Below are 20,345 nucleotides of genomic sequence, written 5' to 3'. Positions count from 1 at the left end.
TAAACGATAATATTTGCAATTCAGCTTATATCTCTTCATTAATATTGTAATTAATCATCGATCGAGTAAATTAATGGTAGTTGCGAGAGCGTGGATTCATTCGGAACATCAATTCTCGTGTAATCAAACGTTTGGTTCGATGTTTGACGTTGCGTTGGTATTGCTGGTTGGTGCGCTTGAGAAACGCTGTCGTTGCGAGTGAGAATACTCCATGTTACATTAGTTCTGTTTGTGTGATTTCTCTCTGATGTATCATAATGAGTGACTATTCAGCGGTTGCACCGCCACAGCAAAACTTTAATCAATCCACGGCTTTCGCCGCAGCTTTACAAAGAGCAAAACAGGCAAGTGTTTCTTTATTATATATTTTCGGTACAATCGCTGTAGGACGCTCACTTACGCACACACACACACACATACAATCCCATGTCCATGATGCATTAATACATCCGACTCACACACATACACACGTACACGGGATACACGCACATATCCATCCATCCATCCACCAATCCATCAGCAGACAATGGAAATTATTTATTTTTTTATATATATATATATATACATATATTTATGCACTTGTACACATTTATATAACGGCGACTGTGTTTTTGTTTTGTTTGCAGATTGCCGCCAAAATAAATCCTTCAAATCCCACCGGTGATAGCAGGCAGAAGCGGCCTCTAGAAGACGGCCAGGCATCAGGTACGTACATCTAGGATTATGGCCCCCCGATTACTTGTTAGAACTCAATTACATTTCAGTTCCATTCGTTTCAGAACCTGATGCTAAGAAGTTGGCAGGCACAGGGCCTCCAGGACAAGCTGCACCTCCGGGTGCAGGTGGCAGACCGGGGCAACCTCCCAGTAACATGGGTGGTCCCAATATGAGCGGCCCACCACCGATGGGAGGGGGACCGCAGATCAATGAAGACATTAAAGTACCTGACAAGATGGTTGGATTGAGTAAGTACAAATATTCCTTTGCATGCATATTATTATTATTACTACACATTTGTCTCTCTCAAAAAATACTTTTTATTCTAGAATGTTGTTGTTTCACCTCTTCAAGTATGTGAAACTATATAATATAATTTATCTTATTTTTACAGTTATGACTGGTTTTTGTGTGTTTAACGAATGCGGTGTTTTCTTTTTATTTGCAGTAATAGGACGTGGTGGTGAACAAATTACAAGGTTGCAGGCAGAATCAGGATGCAAAATTCAGATGGCCCCTGATTCTGCAGGTATGCCTGAACGTATTTGTTCATTATCAGGCACTAGGGATGCCATTGGCAGGGCAAAGGAATTGATAATGAACATTGTACACCAAAGGGGCAGGTCTGAGGGTCTAGCAGGGCTAGACCTGGGCCCCGGAATAGGACAGGGTAATTTCCCAGGTATAGACACACACACACATACCCCTAGTGATGAGAACCAACCAAGCATGCAAAAACCAAACCCCTCAGTCCTCTGTTCGATCCCTGCATTTAATTTTAACATTAATAATAATACTTGCTTCAGTGCAATTCGTAGCTCTATTTCTAAGCTTCTGTTATCATTTCGCGTTTGTTACAGGAGTAAGCAACAATTCTGGTGGTGGTGGTGGTTCGATGAGTAGCAATAACGGCGGAAGAAATTTCGTCGAAATTATGGTACCCGGTCCGAAGGTTGGCCTGATCATCGGCAAGGGCGGTGAAACTATTAAGCAATTGCAAGAGCGAAGCGGAGCTAAAATGGTCGTCATTCAGGATGGTCCAAATCAAGAGCAGGAGAAACCATTAAGAATCAGCGGAGATCCGTCTAAAGTCGAATACGCTAAGCAGTTAGTTTACGACTTGATTGCCGAAAAAGAAATGCAGGCGTACAGTAGAGGTGGATCTGGAAGTGGTGGTGGTGGCGGCGGAGGAGGTGGAGGAGGCGGTGGTTCCAGTGGATCTGGTGGCGGAAGAGGAGGAGGAGGAGGCGGTGGTCGAGGTGGCGGCGGAGGCGGACAAGATGATCGACAAAGTTTCAATGAATACGGAGGTAACGATGTCGAAGTACTTGTTCCTCGAGCGGCCGTCGGTGTTGTTATAGGGAAAGGAGGTGACATGATTAAAAAAATTCAAGCAGAGACTGGAGCCAGGGTGCAGTTCCAACAAGCCAGAGATGAAGGTCCAGGCGAACGACGCTGTTATCTTTCTGGGAAACCTCAAAACGTCGAACAGGTAATTAATTTATTATACAACAATTGTTCCATGTTAATTACATTGCTTCTTTTTGTTTTTGCTTCTTTTTCATCAGGCAAGGCAACGAATAGAAGAATTAATTGACAGTGTACATAGAAGAGATAGCGATGGCAACGGTGGTGGCAGCGGAGGCGGTGGAGGTGGCGGCGGTAGAAATGGCGGTGGATCTCGAGGATCTGGAAGAGACAGATATGACAATAGAAGCGGAAACAGTAGGAACGGTGGACCCAGTAATAATGATTTTAGCGGTGGATGGGAAGACAGAAGGCAGAGTGGCCAACAGGAGGTCACGTTTACGGTACCTGCCTCAAAATGCGGTGTTATCATCGGACGCGGTAATTATATCAACTTGTGGTGTTGCATCTTACTCAGTTGTTTTTCATAACATATCTTCATTTGTAGGCGGTGATACCATCAAGCAAATAAATCAACAATCCGGAGCGCACTGCGAACTCGATAGGCGATCGCCGGCTCAACCGAACGGCGATAAAACGTTCATAATTCGCGGCGATCCCGAACAAGTCGAAATGGCGAAGCGAATCATCAGCGAAAAAGTGCAGATGGCATTAAACTTTGTTCCCGTCGGTGGTGGTGGCGGCGGTGGTGGAAGCGCGAACAGTTTACCGACGGCCTACCCGGGAATGGCACCGCAAGGCTACAATCCCCAAGGTTGGGGCGTTCAAGGCTTTCAGCAGCAGTGGAGCGGTCAAGGACAGGGCGCCAACGAAGGTCAACCGCCTGCCGGGACTCCAGTGCAAATGAGCCAACCAGGTTCTAATCAACCAGATTATTCGTTACAATGGGCAGAGTACTACCGTTCGCTCGGTATGCATCGGGAAGCTGAGATGATTGAACAGCAAGTAATTATACATAACATATTAATAATATCGATTCGATATTAATCTTATAAATGTGTGTTATTCTTAGGCAAAGAATAAAACGGGGGCTCAGGTAGGTCCGCCCACGATGCAGCAAGCAGCACCTTCAGGTCAAGCTGCGACGCCTGTAGCTCAAGCGCCTGCTGCAGCGAACGGAGGACAACCCGATTACAGTGCTCAATGGGCGGAGTACTATCGCAGTTTAGGAAAACATAAAGAAGCTGAAGCTATCGAAGCTCAAATGAAGAATAAGGTAAAGCAATGATTATTTATTATTGAATTGTATATTAATTGTATATCAATATTGTAGGGTTCTTCGCAAACTTCTGGTCCACAGCCAGGTGGCATGCCCGTAGCATCAGCTCAAGGTGGCGCTGCTGGCTATCAACAACAGTACAGCAGTTATCAAGCACCAGGAGGTAAGTCTTTTAATATAAATCAGAGTGTGTGAAAGAGAGTATTAACTGTATTGTTTGAAGCTTCGTATTACGGAGGTCAAGGACAAAGCGGCGGAGGACCGCAGGGCGTTCCGCAGGGGGGTCAGTACAGTTTTCCCGGGTACGGGTACGGAAATGCCGCTCCCCAGCAGGACAACAACTAAGGACGATCTCTCCGCATGTTCATTTAAATAAACAGTTAATCGTGAGTATTAATTACATTTTTTTTTTCTCTCTTTAAACATTAAATTACCTTGATCGCTATTCTTTTTATCATATCTCTCTCTCTCTCTTTCTTAAGACATCTGCTTGTTATAAGAATCGTTCTATATATTTCTACATATACAGATTTTATTCTCTATTGTTGATATGTATGTGATATGTATTATTATTATGTATGTGCCTATAGATTACGTAACATGTTCGTCGTTTTCCTTTACTCGTTTATTTTTTTTTTATATATATATACATGTCTGCGAAAAGAAAACAACGATACTTGGGTTAATTAATTTCGTTACGAAATACGTATGCGTCGTGTGTGTGTGTGTATATATACATATATATATAACTGCTTTAGATTTTCATGTTTATTTGCCATTATTTATTTATTATTTTCTCAAAATACACTATAACACCACTCACTAGATTCTCAATAGATTTCAAGAAGAATAAGCAATAGTAATAATCATTATTAAATTAGTTTGTAGTGTTACAGTGTAATTGTAAACCTGTACGAACCAACCAATCGCACCAACAACAACAACATCATCACCAATCCGCTCCTAAACCACGTCCCCAAAGATGAAGTTAGTTTTCAGGCATATTTATTTATTTATATATATTACTTTTTAAATAATTCTGGTTATTTTGCCGAATCCGAGGATTTTGTTATTTTTTTTTGGTTTTTTTGTGTACTTTACAGATTTTAAGCTCTTCGTATGATGTGTGTGCTCTCGCCCTCCCCCCAGGCTAATCCCCCATCTCCACAAAAAAACAAAAATATATAAATATATATTTTATATAAGAATATAAATATTTAATTATATTATATAGGGATAAAAAAAAAAGAGTAAGCGTCCAACAAAACAAATTATAATAAGAGTGCGGAACGGATTCACCATCGACCACCCTTACACATAAGAGAGAAACTACGTCGAACTGCTCTCCCCCCCCCACAACTCGATATTAAAACAAACATAAAAAAAAACACAACCCTTCAGTTCATGGAATATATATATACACAATAATAATGATAATGATAATATTAATAAAAATAATAGGTTTAATAATTTTAGAGTAAGTTTTTATTTTGGAAAAAATGAAAAAGAAAGATTGAAGTTATGAGAAGAAAGAAAAAAAAAAAAAATAAAACTGAATCCTGAAATTAAAAAAAGGACATTAAATTAAAAAAAAGTCAGTCAGTTGTTGTCCTTACTTTGAAGAGTGAGCTTATTATTTTTTTGATGTTAAAAACATGTTCGGCCCATCCGAATGACCTCAGTATTTATTTTTTTTTTATATATTTATATATATAAATATATAAATATTAATTTAATTGATATAGTTATGTAATATATATATTATATATATGATACCAACCTCTTTATAGATTTATTTTTAATTCTTTTTTTTTGTTGTTCTTCCTCCTCTTTTTTTTGGCGCTGTTATTATTAATTTACGTATGGAACAGAAGGAATATAGCTGCAGGAACGAAATTTATCACCAATTTATAAGTGTAACTATTTTTTACTCTCTTGCTTTATTCGAATATATTTTTATATACTTTCAGTATATCAACATCATACATATAAATATGTTTTTTTCAGTAGGTTTTTTTTTTAATTGATTTTATATAATATACTTACTTACATATACTGCATATACATATTTAGTCCGTTATTTGTGTTCTTGTTCATTATTTTCTCTTTCGATGTTAGGAGGCAGCGCGCGAGATAGGTTCAAAAAGAAAATATATATAAAGTAAGGAGGGGAAATTTATGATGAAAAATGTGTGTTTTTGTGTATACGTGTTTTGGTAAGGTTTAAATTTATCATCGTCTTATTTATTTGTGTTCAGGGCATATATTTATATATATATTTCATATAAACGACAACAACAGCAACAGCAACAAGGCTCATTTAACCGAGAGATTGATGCAACTTTTTGTATTTTACCAACTCGAAAAAAAAACAACAGGGATCTGATCGCAAACTTGTTACAACTGCAAAACAGAATTTCGCAACTACATCACTTTCAATCGCTTTACGTACATTTTTCACATTTAAAATTTGAATTTGTGCAGTTGCGAAGTTCCGTTCTTTGCTTCGATTTTTTTTTCTGAGGTCTACATCCTCCATCCCCCCCCCCAATCCCAAACAAATTAAATAATAACTTACTTTCTTTATTATTTTTTTTTTATTTAACTAATTCATGTATTACAAAGAAACGCATTTATTCGAATGCTCTGTATTTCACTTTACATATTAAACATAAATATTTACCTTGTCTACTCGTGTGTTTTTTGTATTTGTGCTTGCAGGTGTATACACATATTTTTTTTTCATGGTTTTTTTCCCATTTAAAAACAATAAATCTTTGATTCGCGCAGGTAAAGTATTGCAAATCGTGTACAAAATTGCTATATTTATTTATTAATTAATTTTAGTTTTTTGGTAATCGAAATAATCATGTTTATGTGTTGTTGTTTTCTTTTTCTTTTCTTTTTTGTTGACAATTAGATACTTTTTTTTTTTACTTACGTATTGTGAGATATGTTGTGTGCGTGTGTTGAATTCTTGTGTTCATCTTATTAATGAATCTATGATTAATACTTGTCGTCGTCGTCGTTCCCCACAATTATTCTTATATTTATAACAATAATATCACATGTTTCATCATTTTTTTTTATAAATTAACAATTTGATTGCATATATACAACTTATTTAGAGCATCAACCAATCATAATGCCGCTTTTTATTATTACTATACATATATTGTATGCCCACTTGATTCTGCTGCAAATGTTTACTCTATATGATGATGTTGTCAACGATGATTTGATTAATTTACTCAATTTACTTTTATTTCTCGTTTGTTTTTGTTTTCTCTCTCTCTCTCTCTGTTTATATAACGTATTTGATTTATTTTTGGTTTTTATATTTTAACGAAATGGAAACGAGTAATCTTTATAAAACTTGTGATTACTTGTTGCAGGTCTTCGAGAGACATCACAACTTATTAATTTTATATAATTCAATTTTATTATTATTATAATTTTTTTAAATTTCGATATTATTACTTGTGCATGATTATTGTGTTATATATTCTTAGTCACGTTCTTCTTTCACTTGGATCAGTCCCCCCCGCAACAACTACATTATTATTATCTATTTTTCACATATATATATTTTTTGGTAATTTTGAGATTTCTCTGAATATTTTGCTAAAAAGAAAAGCTAAACCATTTATGATATGTACATATATTGCAATGCATTCTCTCTTCAGCCATTTCTTTTCCAGATTAATTACCCAGAAGGTGCTATTAAACAATTTTTTTTTTTTTTGAAAGAAAATGATTTGTAGTTTTATTACTCACTCAAACAAGAATAGTATCCCCAATAATAATAATAATAACTGTTGTTGTTTCTGTTTTCGTTTTGCAATTTTGTAGAATCTCCCCACACACAATTATTATTTCGCCTTGGTTTTCGATAATCTAGTCTTAATTTGACGTTGCACGTCGGTGATTGCTTGCTCTGGTACATTGTTCCTTCTACAAAGTGAAGAAAAAAACATATCAACTTGTACAAGTGCTGGATGCATAAAGTAAGTATGTTTTGCTTGCAGAAAGTAGTTTAAATAAAGATTATTTAATGATGTTACACTTACCTCAGGATCCTAAGTTTTCTCTCGAGGGTATCGTTAATCCTCACACGTCTGAGTTCGTCTTCTAAACGCAAAGCGTTTCCTTCCTCCAATTTGGTTTTTCGCGCGTCGATACGTTCGCTCTCGCGTTCGTTAACTTGCTTCAAGATCTCCTTCCTGTACTGATTAGCCATACGTTTCTTTTCCGCGTGCTTCTCTTGCTCTTTGGCGAAGATCTCGTACTGCATTTGGGCGACCTGCAATAACATACATAATATATCATCTCGTTCAATTGCATTTCGTTGGAATTTACTTTAAGGAATTCCTCCTCGTCTCTCGCCAATTCCGCTGCTTGAGCCTTCCTTATGTCTTCAATTTGCTGTTCGCGATCTCTCTTCAACTGAGCAAGCATCTCCTTCTTCTTAATCGCTCCCTCTTTCTCCTTCTTCCTCCACTCGCGTTCAGTCTATAAACATCATGTTTTCAATCATACTAGTTTATTATTAGTATAAACTTGCCTCTTCGTGAACACGGTAAGCGTTCATCTCGTCACGCAACGCTTGCAAATCTGCAGCCTTCGCTTGAGTCGCTGTGAGTCTGGCGATTTCTCTTTCCTTCGCCGCTTTGTTCGCCTTTATTTCCGCCTCTATTGCAGCTTCACGATCATGCTTCTGCTTCATGAATTCTTTCAACTGAAAACATTGATTTTTTTTTCAATAATTAAATTAAAAGCAATTAATGATCGTGTACCCTAGCATCGGCCAATCGCTCTTCCTCCCTCTGCAAAGCCCTGTAATTTTCCATATCGTCGTTCGCCTGCTTCATATCTGCCCGTATCTTCAATCTATTTTCCATCTTCTGTCGTTGCCGATCCCTTTCCTCCTGCTGCATAGCCACCAAAGCCAGATTTATGTTCCTCGCTTCCTCCTCCTTATGTTCCGCCTCTATCAAATTCTGTATTTCGATTTCCTTTATTTGCTGTTGAATTTGCGTGACGAATCTGCAAAATAATATACATATATGTGATTTAATTGAATAAATTTAGTTGAAATTTACGTTTGGGTGCGTTCCGCTTCTTTGTCGCGCTTTTTCTGCTCCTCGAGCAATCCCCTCTGACGTTCCTGTTCCATCATCATGTCTAAGCGATTCTCCTCTTCCTCGATTTCCCGTTTGATTAACTGCAAAAAGAAGAACTTATTAATTTGTTGTTCCAATCGGTAACGTTTTTAAATATTACATTTTTCTCTGCGATCTGCGCTTCTCTAATAGCCAAACACTTGCTCGCCAAGATGATGCTGTTCACGTTTTTGATCTCATCCTCTTGCTCCTGTTGCATTTCGAACGCCCTTTGCAACAGATACATGTTTTTTCGTTTCGCGTCAGATTCAACCTGAATTCAAACATTAAATATCGATTAAAGTATTTAATAATTAAATCATACTTTTTCCAGTGTAGATCCTTTCGTCGCCGTTTGCGTCTGCTGCAGATTTTTCATTTTCTCTTTGCGCTGCTCGCTCTCGCGTCGAAGCTGCATCTTCTTTCTCTCGTTCTCTTCGAAGATCGCCTTTCGCTCAGCCGCAGTGACCACCTGGAGAACATTAATTTTCGTTTAATTACATAATTAAAAAGATTGATTTTAGATCGTACGTAGGACTGTTTCTTGAGTCTTTGAAACTCCGATGCCGGCAATATTCTGGGGATTTCCAGAGGCTGCCTACATGGAACAATTATATCCCTGATGTCCTTCTGCTGGCGTATTCGAACCAGTTCCTTGTTTTCCTTCGCAGTTTTCGGTTTGTGATGTATGAACTCGCCATGAATCGTGTGATCGCATTCAGCTGGCCTAGGAAAAAACAAAAACAAAACACAAAATATATTGTATACAATTGGAATAAATAAAAAATTGATATGCAACACTTAACTCGTGATCTCCAGGTGCTTTATTCTTCGACTTCTTCTGGTTCGCTTTTAACATTGTTCGTTATTGATTGTACAAGAAGAAAACAATTAAAATTATTTGTATAAATAGTAATTGAAAATGAATTGAGAACAAACGTGCACATCGAGTGCCAAAAGAATAAACAACTTTCGTTGCTATGTGTGTTGCTATAGTAATAAAACTAATTTGTTTTTGATACTCAAATGTGTATTTCCAATATAATTTATTGTCCAATTGTACACAGATTTATTTGGTTGAAAGATTTGCTGTTTTATTCCTGGAAAACATTCAAAATGTACGGATTTAAACTGGAAACAAAATTTTAAAAAGTGCTTCCATCTGTGGGTGAACTTCTGCAACTTCTCCGTTTGACAGGTACGTCAAACACGGTTGATTTTGTTCGGGTCTGCGACTAATTTGTTTTTGATACTCAAATGTGTATTTCCAATATAATTTATTGTCCAGTTGTACATAGATTTATTTGGTTGAAAGATTTGCTGTTTTATTCCTGGAAGAAATTCAGAACGTACGGATTTAAACTGGAATTATAATTTTAAAAAGTGCTTCCATCTGTGGGTGGACTTCTGCAACTTCTCCGTTTGACAGGTACGTCAAACACGGTTGATTTTGTTCGGGTCTGCGTCTGTCTGTCAGACGACAGTTTTGCAGAACATGAAACGTCAGTATCATTGTTAAACAATTATTGGCGATAATACAAAAATGTAAGGTTCGCTTGAATTGAACGTATTATGTAAAAATTGTCATTCGAGTTATCCTCCGGTCGCAGCAAGGGCTACCGCATTCGTGGACTTTAAAGGTATGTCAATAACGTTTTAATAATTCATTCGACGATTCGAAACACTCTTTTGAAAGAGACGATGATTGTGCTCTTATCAATTACCTCACAGCCAGTATTAAACGTAGTGTAACAACAATTCATTGCTAATATCGTGTCACTATTGACAGATTGGTAATGTTTATAAATTAGATGACAAAAATGTATACATTGTGTGTTGTATTAACATCAACATCAAAATCATTGAAAAAAACAGTAAGTAAATGAAATAACCCAATTCTGTGTTCAACATCAGTTTAGGTGGATCGAGAGGAAAGATGTCGTACAGATATGCGTGCAGCCATTTGACCACAGTAACGGACATTCCAGTTGCTTATTTAGTAAATTCCAATCAGGTGAGCAAGCGAATCATTGATATATTAAATTTTATGTTTATTTATTTATTTTTTGTTGTTGTTGTTGTTGAAGAAAACTTGTGCAGATTGCAACGCACCGGGGCCAAATTTGTGGGTGTGCTTGTACAGCAATTGCCTGAAAGTGAGATGTTCGAGGAACATGAACAATCACAGTGTGATGCATAACACGGTATGTACTGATATTGAATTTTTTTTTAAAAAATCCAATTATTATTTGTCTCGTTTTAAATTCAGGAGAATCCCTCGCATTGCATACACATGAATCTGTCCACGCAGCGGGTTTGGTGCTACAAGTGTCAAAGTGAGGTGTTTATTGAGAGCGTTCAACAGAGCAACCAGAACAGAGTGGTTGTCAATTATCAGGACAGCGACGATCAGGATGGAGATGATTGTCAGGTAGATTCTAGGGACTCTGGTCACGGGAGTTATTCAACATTGCAAACCAATACACCTGAACATGTAATTTTAGAAAAACCAGTAAGTTGAAATTACTACTTACGTATTATACAACACACTGCATTATTATTAGATTGTAGATTTTAAATTTATTATCATTTTTATTTTCAGGTGTATTTGAGTGGACGAATGTCTGCGGACACGTCAGATTCTAGTGATAATGAGGATAAGGAGGATGAATTGGAGGGTAAACCCGATGGTTTAGTGGGTCTGCAGAATATAGGAAACACTTGTTACATGAACGCCGCTCTTCAAGCGCTCAGTAATACCACGCAGTTAACAAATTTCTTTCTTGAATGTCCGGCTGCCGTGCATTTGCTGTCCGAAGATCGAAAACCGGGGTTGAGTCGACAATATCAAGCGCTCATCAGGGATATGTGGATAAAGAAGAATGGTGGATACGTAACACCATCAGGTAATGTTACATGATGATGATGATGATGAATGAAGATGATGATGAGAATAATTATTTGTTTAGGTATTTTGTTTGGAATACGGAGCGTCTTCGCAATGTTCCGTGGATATCATCAGCACGACACTCAGGAATTCTTGAGGAACTTTATGGATCAGTTGCACGAAGAGCTGAAGCAGATCTGTCCACCGGAATGCACGTTGAACGATGTTGAGAACGTTTGTCTCGTCGACGAGCCAACGTTGAGCAGCAATTACGAATCTAGCGAGGGCGAATACGAGACGTGCGATTCAGGTGTCAGCGAGAGATCGAGTTTGAGCGATGACACGGAGAGGCCCACGACAGCTAAGCGGAGACTTAGCCGAAGTAAAAGTCCGAGGCGCACTCGTGCCAGGATGCACAGCAACTCGGTTATTGGTAACTTATATAATCTTTTATATTATTGTTATTACAATAATAATATTAATACTATTTTTAGATTCTCAACCGAGTATTTCCAATGGTCAGGGTTCTTCGTCCATCGGCAAGAGGCAATTGAAATACCGTTCGATAATCTCCGATATATTCGATGGGAAGCTGCTATCGTCCGTGCAATGTCTGACGTGCGATCGGGTGTCGAGTCGTGTCGAAACGTTTCAAGATCTGTCGCTTCCGATTCCATCCAGGGACCACCTGATGGTATTACACGGTAGGAATATTGTACCTGGTGTTACCTGTGCAGAAACTGTACTACCTATTCAAGATGGTTGGGTCACTTGGATTATGTCGTGGCTGAGATCGTGGTTTTACGGACCGACGATAACTCTGCACGATTGCCTGGCAGCTTTCTTCAGTACCGACGAGTTGAAAGGCGACAATATGTACAGTTGCGAGCGATGCAATAAACTCCGGAACGGCTTGAAATACAGCAAAGTGAGTGCATAACATTTTCATTGATTTAAATTATTCAAATGATTTGTTTTTTTTTACTATTGCAGGTGCTGCAATTACCGGAAGTCCTGTGCATTCATTTGAAGCGTTTCCGGCACGAACTGATGTACAGCAGCAAGATTTCGCTGGTCGTCAGTTTTCCGCTCAAGGGTTTGGACATGAGGCCGTACCTGCACAAGGATTGCATATCGCAGGTCACTGTTTTCGAGCTGTTTTCGGTGATTTGCCACCACGGGACGGCCGGCGGTGGGCATTACACGTGCTACGCTTTGAATAACCATCAGTGGTACGAATTTGATGACCAGTGCGTCACCAGGGTTCACCCGGACGTGGTGCAGAATTGCGAGGCGTACGTGTTGTTTTACCGGAAAGTCCGAACCTCTCAGCACGGTCTGAAAACTAAGATCAATGAGCTGGTGGAGGGTAACGAGGAAGCAACCGGAATGGACGTTGCTTACGTGAGCAAGCAGTGGATGAGCAGATTCAACACGTGCGCGGAACCGGGCCCCATCGACAACTCGGACTTTCTGTGCTCGCACAACGCGGTGAATCCGCAGCGATCTTTAGCTATCGAGCAGTTGACCACTGCTATTCCGAAGAAACTATACGATTACCTGTTTAAAAAGTACGGCGGATGTGCTCCGATCACCTCGATACACCTGTGCGCCATCTGTCAGGCGATCCAGAGGCGAATCACGCTCGAGATGGAAACCCTCCGGCAGTTGAACATCGAGTTCGAGAATCAGGAAGAAGCACCGACGCATCTGCTTTCCAGCACATGGTACTCCCAATGGAATAACTTCGTCGAGAAGAAAACGCTTGATCCCCCAGGTCCAATCGATCACACCACTAAGAGTACAACTGAGGGAGGTACGGAGGAATACATAGACATCAACGAGGACATTTGGAATTTCTTTTACGGCATTTACGGTGGAGGTCCGGAATTGTTGATCAATCCTCCACAACAACAACCACTGCAACCGGCGCAGCCACAATTTGCGATGAACGAGGATCCGTTAGAGACGAACGGTTTCTGCAAAGGCGAACCGATGGACACGGAAGAACAAACAACGGTGGAGGAAAACAAAGAGGAACCAACCGAGAATCCGGTGAATCATTCCAGCACTTCGAACACGACCCTGACGACAGACGAAGAGCCGAACGCGAGCAGCAAGGAGGAATGCTCCAATACCAAAGATGTGCGCAGCAGCAACAACAGACACAGAAGGAGGAGGCGACGAGACATAAATTAATTACTATTTTTTATTTTTTTATTTATAATTCTTCAATTTCTCCTTTACATGTTTACGTGTTACTTCATACTTTACTACTACTATATATTCTTTCCGAGAATCGTTGGTTGTATAAATATTTTCAAGTAAATTAATAAACTCTATTGAGAAATGAAAGAGAAAAAAAATTCAAAGTAAAATTAAAAAAAAGAAATAATGATAGTTAACAAATCGAAAATATCGACGGATCAACTATTCTGTATAATTTAAACAAAACAAAAGAAAATGTAAATAAATGTTAGCAAATTTATTATAAATGTATGTGAATCCTCGCATCAATCGCGTGACGAAATTATATATGTTTATAAATGTCGATAAGTTATTAAAAATTTCAATAAACATGAAACAAAACTTAAACAATTATTTTTTTTTTCATTGTTGTTGACCTGTGAAATTTGATTTACTCTCAATAATTTTCACGTTAAACAAAGGAATGTTTCATGCCAAAACTTTCATTATTTTGACACTTGCATGTCGAGCAACAAACGTCAATTAGATCTTTTAATTAAAAATAACTCGAAACTCTGCAATTACAGAAAGTATTAGTAGGGATTACGTAATAAAGTACATGCACATTGTTTCATTATAATAATAATATCCACAGAAAGATTATGATTTAGATTTAGACCAACAAATTTGATTAAATAATAATAATAATATCCAAGTGCCCTTGTGTCAGTTCCATAGCATTATTGATTAATACTGCTATGAATATTTATATAAGAAAACGTCATCAAGTGTGTTTTGATAACTCTCAAAATTTTTATTTATGAATGAATGTAATCTGGAAACTTGCTTCACGTGATAGATATAAATTATCTTAAACGCTATAAATAAAGTTATTTCATTTCTCAAATCAAGTTTTTCGATTGAAAATTGATCGATCGTAAACTAATTACTTATGAAATCTATTTTTCGAGTGGATATTCCCTTATCAAAGAGACAGAGCAAACTTTGGCTTCAATTTATACGTGTACGACTATTTCTAAAGTAGTGTTGATCGCATTGAACGAAAAAAAAAAACGGAAATTAAAGTGACGATAAAATCTCGATTTCAATTAGATTATTCTCAAATCGTATTGATAATGGCTCAGTTCGAGTGGAGATTGTGCTTCAATTAGGTGTTTGATTCGGTTCGTCGCATCGAAAATGTGAAGATTTTATATTAGAAATTGTGAAATATTAATAAATTTCTTTCTTTTGTTTTAGTTCGAAATGATCACGGCCGTCTTAGTCGTGTTGCTTTTGGCGTTTCCGCTAATCGCGTTATGGAAAAGGATAAGAATTTTATATTACATAGAGAAATTGCCAGGACTGAGGGCTTATCCACTGATAGGAACAACGTATCAGTTTTATAACGTTCCAAAATCTGGTATGTGAACTATTGCTCTAAGCAAAAGTGTTTGGTAAAGTGGAAGATTCACCGAATATCATAAAAGCAAATGCTGCCAATATAAATATTTAATATGTCAAAAGAAAAACTTATTTTTTTTGGTTACACTCTAAATATATATACAACAATTTGCAGAAATATGTATTTCTGTGTACGAGGAATATTGGTTTTGATGTATGTGGTCTTAAATTGTAATTTGGTAAAACTAAATATTTTTTTTGTGGTGGCACTATGTGGTGTTTGCAACTAATAATAGTTTTTTTTTTTCAAATTTAAATATTTACTTTGGTAGTATTGTTACGTCACTTTGATTAGTTCATTGTAAATTGTAGATGAAATGTTTCTATTTTACGATTGTTAATTGAATTTGTGTGTTTGCAGATATATTTTCTACTTTGGTTAAGAGGAATTTGAAGTACGGACCAATCCTGAGGTCGTGGCTCGGACACAGACCTCTCGTTCATCTGATGAAACCTGCATATTTTGAGGTATCTATTACTATCTATTTTATTACAATCAAGTACGCCTTGTTACGGTTAATTACGGTTTTCGGTTCGGTTCCGATAATAATAAGTTATAGAATCGTGGCATGTTTGCGTGTGAAAAGTGTGCACTTAATTTAATCAATTGCAATTGCGACTGCGATTTTCAGCGAAATAAATTCGCGGCGATATTTGAACCGATGGGTCTGGAAATAATGGACAATAATAATAATAATAATAAACGTTTCGGGCGATAAATTTCAGCACTGAAAATGTTATCTTTACCAATTTGGAATCCGTTCGTTTTCAGAAAGTGATGACGAGCCAAGTGAGCCTCAGCAAGGGCATGAGCTACGACACCGTGAAGCCGTGGATGGGGAACGGATTGCTCGTTAATACCGGTTCGTATAACTTTCATAATTTCGTTCGGGTTATTATAATCTTTTCATATCTTCGTCGGGATAAGCCGCCGCCCCATCCCGTTATTGAAATGGAAACGGGAGAAAAGTTTTCCATTCTCTTACGCATTTAAATAATTACATTCAAACCGTTATGAATTATTTCATTATGATTAGGAAAGAGTTTACTTTTTTTTTGATTAATTTTGTTTGTCTGTTTAGGTGCGTCCTGGCACCAGAGGAGGAAGCTTCTGACGCCGGCGTTCCATTTCTCGATACTGGAGAATTTCGTGGAAGTTTTCAACGAGAAAGCCCTGAAGTTGGCGGACAAATTGGAGACGAAAGTTGGCCAACAGATTAATATGCTTCCTTACATCACAAAGACGACTCTAGATATTATCTGCGGTAATTTATCACTTAACGTGATATCAATATTGATATTTATTTGGTTTCAATTTTTAGAAACTGCAATGGGAATACAGTTCAACGCAATGGACGATGGAAGCAGCGAGTATATAGATGCGTTGTGCAGGTAATTTGAACGTATAAAGTGTATAAAGTTTTGGTAAATTTGCTTTGTTGCAGTGTCACGGGTTTGGCTATAATGAGGATGTTGAGGCCGTGGGAGATGATACCGTTCATCTATAAGATGACGAAAAACGGAAAGAGATACTACCGTTGCGTGAAGATCTTGCACGAGGTCGCAACCCAAGTGAGTTATCGTTTTTTTTTTTCGGTAAAACTTTTTCATCAATCTACTAACGCTTCGTAGGTGCTGGTTGAAAAGAAGAAAGCGTACAACTCGAAGAAGGCTTCTGCCGTCCAAGAAACGAGTGAGGAGGATCTATTGATGGGGAAGAAGAAGCGCAAGGCGTTCTTGGATCTCGTGTTGGAAGCGTCGAACGGCGGCCAGGATCTGAGCGATACGGAGATTAGGGAGGAGATTGATACTTTCTTATTCGCCGTAAGTTTGATTCGAGCAGAAGTAGTAGAATCAGTATGATTTGTACGGGAACGGAACCGGAAAACGGGGAATGGAAATTTTATCGTTTTGCTGCAGATAAATCAAGACACAAACAACCGAATAAATGTTTTCGCGAGCTCGAAAAACCGGAACGCGATAATGCTGCAGTTTGAAATGTCGGCGGTAATTGTTAATGTTCGAGCCGACTTCGCCTTCCACAAAGCTCACTTTAAATCTTCCTGTTCTTTTCATTCAATATAGACAGTTTCATTTTGTGCGCGTTTCCGTACGGCTCTCGATAAATCATATTTTGGTGGGGTAACATACACGAGATGCATTAATAACTGTTGCTAAATGCTCAAACACTTGCCAATTTCCAACCCGAATCACTTCGGAAACTTTGGGCGGATAGATTGAAACTCCTCCGTTCTCGAATTATTTAAATTACGAAATAGTTTCCATCGCTGTTACTGATTGCACTATTTCACCGACATTCTTATTATCATTCAGTTAAATCAACAACTTTTTTTCAAAACGCTCAAATGATTAATGAATCCTCGTGTTGCGTGTGTTCTTTAGCGAAACTAACACGCTTTCATGTTGATATCAATAATGTCTGCAAGTTTTTTCAAATTTGAATATTAAATATATTTAAATTAACTTTTGCGATTTAATGAATGATTATTAAATATTTTCCAATTTGTGCACGTTCCATATGAAACGTATATCAATTAAAATTCATTTCAACTAAATATTTAACCAGTTTATACATTTTACGTACAGTTTAGCGAAACTTTAATTATAATGTTTTCTATTTTGTTGTTGTTGTTGTTGTAGGGACATGACACTACATTCCTCTTCTCTTATCCATATTGCTGTAATATGAAAGCTGAATGTTTGGGGAATCCAGCAAGTATAGATACATTCCTGTGCTCTTATCGATATTGCTGTAATACGCGTTCAAATTTGAAAAATTGAAATTAGAATGTTGGAAAAAGCAGTGTTTTCACATTTCATTGATTTACTCGAAAACTATAATAGGTAGAATGAATCCAATATATGCATATGAAAGCTGAATGTTTGGGGAATTCAGCAAGTGTAGATATATTCCTGTGCTCTTATCGATATTGCTGTAATACGCGTTCAAAGTTGAAAAATTGAAATTAAAACGTTCGAAAAAGCAGTGTCTTTACATTTCATTGATTTACTCGCAAACTATAATAGATAGAATGAATCCAATATATGCATATGAAAGCTGAATGTTTGGGGAATCTAGCAAGTATCGATATATTACTGTGGTTTTAGCCGTTTGGCTGTAATTCGTGTTCAAATTTTAAAAAATGTTCGAAAAAGCAGTGTTTTCATATTTCATGTTGATATTAATGTCTGCAAGTTTTTTTTTTTAATATTCAAATTTGAATATTAAATATATTTAAATTAACTTTTGCGATTTAATAAATGATTAATTAAATATTTTCCAATTTGTGCACGTTCCATATGAAACGTATATCAATTAAAATTCATTTCGACTAAATATTTAATCAGTTTATACATTTTACGTACAGTTTAGTTTAACTTTGATTATAATGTTTTCTATTTTGTTGTTGTTGTTGTAGGGACATGACACTACTTCATCTGGAATCTGCTGGACGTTGCTGTTATTGGGAAACCATCAGGATTGGCAGGTGAGCAGATCGAGTTTGTTGTGCGCGAAAACTAAGTGTAAAACTAAGCCGTGTTTGCGTGTTCATGAAATATTCCGTGTGTTCAGGACAAAGTGAGAACGGAAATCGAGGATATAATGCAGGGAGAGCAGAGGCCGTTCACGATGCAGGATTTGCAGGAGATGAAATGTCTCGAGCGGGTGATCAAAGAGCAGCTCAGGATCTTTCCGAACGTACCGGTTATAGCGCGCATGCTGAGCGAGGACCTGAACTTGGGTATGTTACGTCCACTTGGCTTAGGTTTACTATTTGTGTTGTGCTGTAGAGATGTGGAGGGAGTGTAAAAAGGGTTGAAAATCAATTTAATTGCTGCTGCTGGTGGTGTCGGAGCTCTGTTAATGAATTGGATTGATTAGAATAATTAAAAGGTTGTTTTCGACCGACAGACGGCTATTACATTCCTGCCGGCGTGTCAATCAATATGCAAATCTACGAGGCGCACCACGATCCCGAAAATTGGCCGGAACCGGAACGCTTCGATCCGGACCGTTTCTTGCCGGAAAACACGAAAAACCGACATCCCTATTCGTACGTGCCCTTCAGCGCCGGCCCAAGGAATTGCATTGGTGAGTCTATCATTCATTCAACAATTCATACAGTTTAATACTTAAGAAGTGTCTTTACATTTTTGTACGTTAGTACGAACATTGTGTGTACGTTCGTGCAAATGAAGCATTAAAACTGTGGTGTTCATACAGCGTGCGTTCAATCATTTAAAACTTGATTTTTTCAGGGCAAAAATTCGCGCAGCACGAACAAAAGATACTGTTAGCTACGATTCTGAGGAAGTACCGAGTGAAGGCCGTGGACAAAGTGGAGGACGTAAAGATGAATTTCGAGATAGTCATCAGACCTCACGACGGTCTGAATGTGATCCTCGAGCGGATCGATTGAGGAGTTGTTTACTTACTTTTAATACAATGTATTATAATAATTAATATTATTAAAAAAAAAACACTAAACTAAAGTAAAATTAAGCCTGCTTCTTCGAGTGACGAGCCATCAAGTTCGACTGAACAATTTCATGGATCACTCGAGTTTCGTCATTAATTATTTCGCATGAGTTAGACGAAGAGGCAGATAATAGAATGAAAGAGTGAGAGAATAAAAGAGCTGGATGAATATTGTTATTAAACGGTAATTTCAGCTACAGCAGCTGTAGCAGAGAAGTAAGTGTATTAGTAATAATTCTCCTTGGAGAATAAAATGATTACAAACACTTGAAGTTTCCTCTCGTTAAACACCGGCCCTTTCTCTCTTTTCCACACTCACTCACTCACTCACTCACTCTTTCCACGGGTTTACGTGTATACATGCAACAATATACGTATAGAGTGTAAGTGTTAAAGAAGAAGTTTTCTTGCATTAATTCCGCTGTTTGTTTCTGTGTATATTTTCCCACTCAAAGTTACGAAGTTACTTAATTGTACCCGCGAGCCTGCTTTGCACATTCCCTACGTTTTTTTTCTCTCTCTACCCCGTCTGTTTGATAACTTGTATTACTGTTGTCGGGTAGTCAAGTTGCCTGGGTAGAACAGACGAAAAACAAGTTCGGATGTGGGTATTTGTGTGTGTGTGTATACATATTTCCGTTGTTGGATGCGGCAATCTTATTATAAATATAGTCCGCTTTTAAAATCTATGGTCTTAGCCATATTAATTCGAATCTAATTTTCATAACGATTTTAACGCCTTAAACAAACTCTTATCCATATAGCTGTAATACGCGTTCA

General features: G+C 37.6%; 4 protein-coding genes across 9 annotated transcripts; 3 read left to right on the top strand and 1 right to left on the bottom strand.

Annotated features, from left to right (window-relative positions):
* Nucleotides 1-142: 142 nt before the first annotated feature.
* Nucleotides 143-8,938, top strand: LOC108565662 (far upstream element-binding protein 1). Of its 4 annotated transcripts, none has more exons than XM_017925229.1 (11): nucleotides 143-344; nucleotides 627-705; nucleotides 765-965; nucleotides 1,166-1,399; nucleotides 1,578-2,209; nucleotides 2,286-2,565; nucleotides 2,633-3,090; nucleotides 3,158-3,361; nucleotides 3,419-3,527; nucleotides 3,588-3,750; nucleotides 8,861-8,938. In XM_017925229.1, exons 1-10 carry the CDS (start codon nucleotides 258-260, stop codon nucleotides 3,707-3,709), a joined length of 2,406 nt encoding a protein of 801 aa, XP_017780718.1. In that variant the 5' UTR covers nucleotides 143-257; the 3' UTR covers nucleotides 3,710-3,750; nucleotides 8,861-8,938. The 4 variants fall into 4 exon arrangements, with proteins under 4 accessions (XP_017780718.1, XP_017780719.1, XP_017780720.1 ...); XM_017925230.1 differs by lacking the exon at nucleotides 8,861-8,938 and adding an exon at nucleotides 7,066-7,093; XM_017925231.1 differs by lacking the exon at nucleotides 8,861-8,938 and adding an exon at nucleotides 4,468-4,539 and having other exon boundaries at nucleotides 780-965.
* On the bottom strand, nucleotides 7,129-9,417 carry LOC108565663 (cilia- and flagella-associated protein 45-like). The gene is made up of 10 exons (XM_017925232.1): nucleotides 9,333-9,417; nucleotides 9,058-9,253; nucleotides 8,852-8,998; nucleotides 8,648-8,800; nucleotides 8,467-8,588; nucleotides 8,161-8,410; nucleotides 7,929-8,102; nucleotides 7,724-7,876; nucleotides 7,435-7,667; nucleotides 7,129-7,318 (listed from the first exon to the last, which is right to left on the bottom strand). Exons 1-10 carry the CDS (start codon nucleotides 9,383-9,385, stop codon nucleotides 7,237-7,239), a joined length of 1,563 nt encoding a protein of 520 aa, XP_017780721.1. The 5' UTR covers nucleotides 9,386-9,417; the 3' UTR covers nucleotides 7,129-7,236.
* A 548-nt stretch (nucleotides 9,418-9,965) lies between these two features.
* LOC108565665 (ubiquitin carboxyl-terminal hydrolase 20) lies at nucleotides 9,966-13,968 on the top strand. 3 transcript variants are annotated; one of them, XM_017925236.1, is made up of 9 exons: nucleotides 9,966-10,166; nucleotides 10,441-10,540; nucleotides 10,614-10,730; nucleotides 10,796-11,038; nucleotides 11,129-11,432; nucleotides 11,496-11,846; nucleotides 11,908-12,117; nucleotides 12,172-12,341; nucleotides 12,407-13,967. In XM_017925236.1, the coding sequence occupies exons 2-9, from the start codon at nucleotides 10,463-10,465 to the stop codon at nucleotides 13,610-13,612; spliced, it is 2,679 nt and encodes an 892-aa protein (XP_017780725.1). In that variant the 5' UTR covers nucleotides 9,966-10,166; nucleotides 10,441-10,462; the 3' UTR covers nucleotides 13,613-13,967. The 3 variants fall into 3 exon arrangements, with proteins under 3 accessions (XP_017780725.1, XP_017780724.1, XP_017780723.1); XM_017925235.1 differs by having other exon boundaries at nucleotides 10,446-10,540; nucleotides 11,908-12,341; nucleotides 12,407-13,968; XM_017925234.1 differs by having other exon boundaries at nucleotides 11,908-12,341.
* A 701-nt stretch (nucleotides 13,969-14,669) lies between these two features.
* On the top strand, nucleotides 14,670-19,783 carry LOC108565664 (cytochrome P450 4C1-like). Its single transcript, XM_017925233.1, has 12 exons — nucleotides 14,670-14,802; nucleotides 14,861-15,023; nucleotides 15,426-15,532; nucleotides 15,837-15,927; nucleotides 16,147-16,329; nucleotides 16,387-16,456; nucleotides 16,510-16,636; nucleotides 16,697-16,888; nucleotides 18,505-18,573; nucleotides 18,660-18,828; nucleotides 18,999-19,178; nucleotides 19,346-19,783. The coding sequence occupies exons 2-12, from the start codon at nucleotides 14,867-14,869 to the stop codon at nucleotides 19,504-19,506; spliced, it is 1,506 nt and encodes a 501-aa protein (XP_017780722.1). The 5' UTR covers nucleotides 14,670-14,802; nucleotides 14,861-14,866; the 3' UTR covers nucleotides 19,507-19,783.
* The last annotated feature ends 562 nt before the right edge of the window (nucleotides 19,784-20,345 follow it).

This window comes from Nicrophorus vespilloides, unplaced genomic scaffold, assembly GCF_001412225.1.
Source record: "Nicrophorus vespilloides isolate i.1.1-1 unplaced genomic scaffold, Nicve_v1.0, whole genome shotgun sequence".
Lineage (NCBI taxonomy): Eukaryota > Metazoa > Arthropoda > Insecta > Coleoptera > Silphidae > Nicrophorus > Nicrophorus vespilloides.
Note: the sequence above shows the minus strand (reverse complement) of the source record. Positions and strands in the feature narration are given on the sequence as shown.

Bases quoted from the DNA above. Each gene is read 5' to 3' on its own strand.
- LOC108565662 (XM_017925229.1), top strand. From the start codon at position 258: ATGAGTGACTATTCAGCGGTTGCACCGCCACAGCAAAACTTTAATCAA. The intron at 1,400-1,577 runs GTATAGACACAC...CGTTTGTTACAG, and splicing joins AGGACAGGGTAATTTCCCAG to GAGTAAGCAACAATTCTGGT. The intron at 3,528-3,587 runs GTAAGTCTTTTA...TATTGTTTGAAG, and splicing joins CAGTTATCAAGCACCAGGAG to CTTCGTATTACGGAGGTCAA.
- LOC108565664 (XM_017925233.1), top strand. From the start codon at position 14,867: ATGATCACGGCCGTCTTAGTCGTGTTGCTTTTGGCGTTTCCGCTAATC. The intron at 15,024-15,425 runs GTATGTGAACTA...GTGTGTTTGCAG, and splicing joins TTATAACGTTCCAAAATCTG to ATATATTTTCTACTTTGGTT. The intron at 15,928-16,146 runs GTTCGTATAACT...TTGTCTGTTTAG, and splicing joins CGGATTGCTCGTTAATACCG to GTGCGTCCTGGCACCAGAGG.
- LOC108565663 (XM_017925232.1), bottom strand. From the start codon at position 9,385: ATGTTAAAAGCGAACCAGAAGAAGTCGAAGAATAAAGCACCTGGAGAT. The intron at 9,254-9,332 runs GTTAAGTGTTGC...GTTTTTTCCTAG, and splicing joins AAAGCACCTGGAGATCACGA to GCCAGCTGAATGCGATCACA. The intron at 8,411-8,466 runs GTAAATTTCAAC...ATTATTTTGCAG, and splicing joins GAAGCGGAACGCACCCAAAC to ATTCGTCACGCAAATTCAAC.
- LOC108565665 (XM_017925235.1), top strand. From the start codon at position 10,463: ATGTCGTACAGATATGCGTGCAGCCATTTGACCACAGTAACGGACATT. The intron at 11,039-11,128 runs GTAAGTTGAAAT...TTTTATTTTCAG, and splicing joins ATGTAATTTTAGAAAAACCA to GTGTATTTGAGTGGACGAAT. The intron at 12,342-12,406 runs GTGAGTGCATAA...TTACTATTGCAG, and splicing joins ACGGCTTGAAATACAGCAAA to GTGCTGCAATTACCGGAAGT.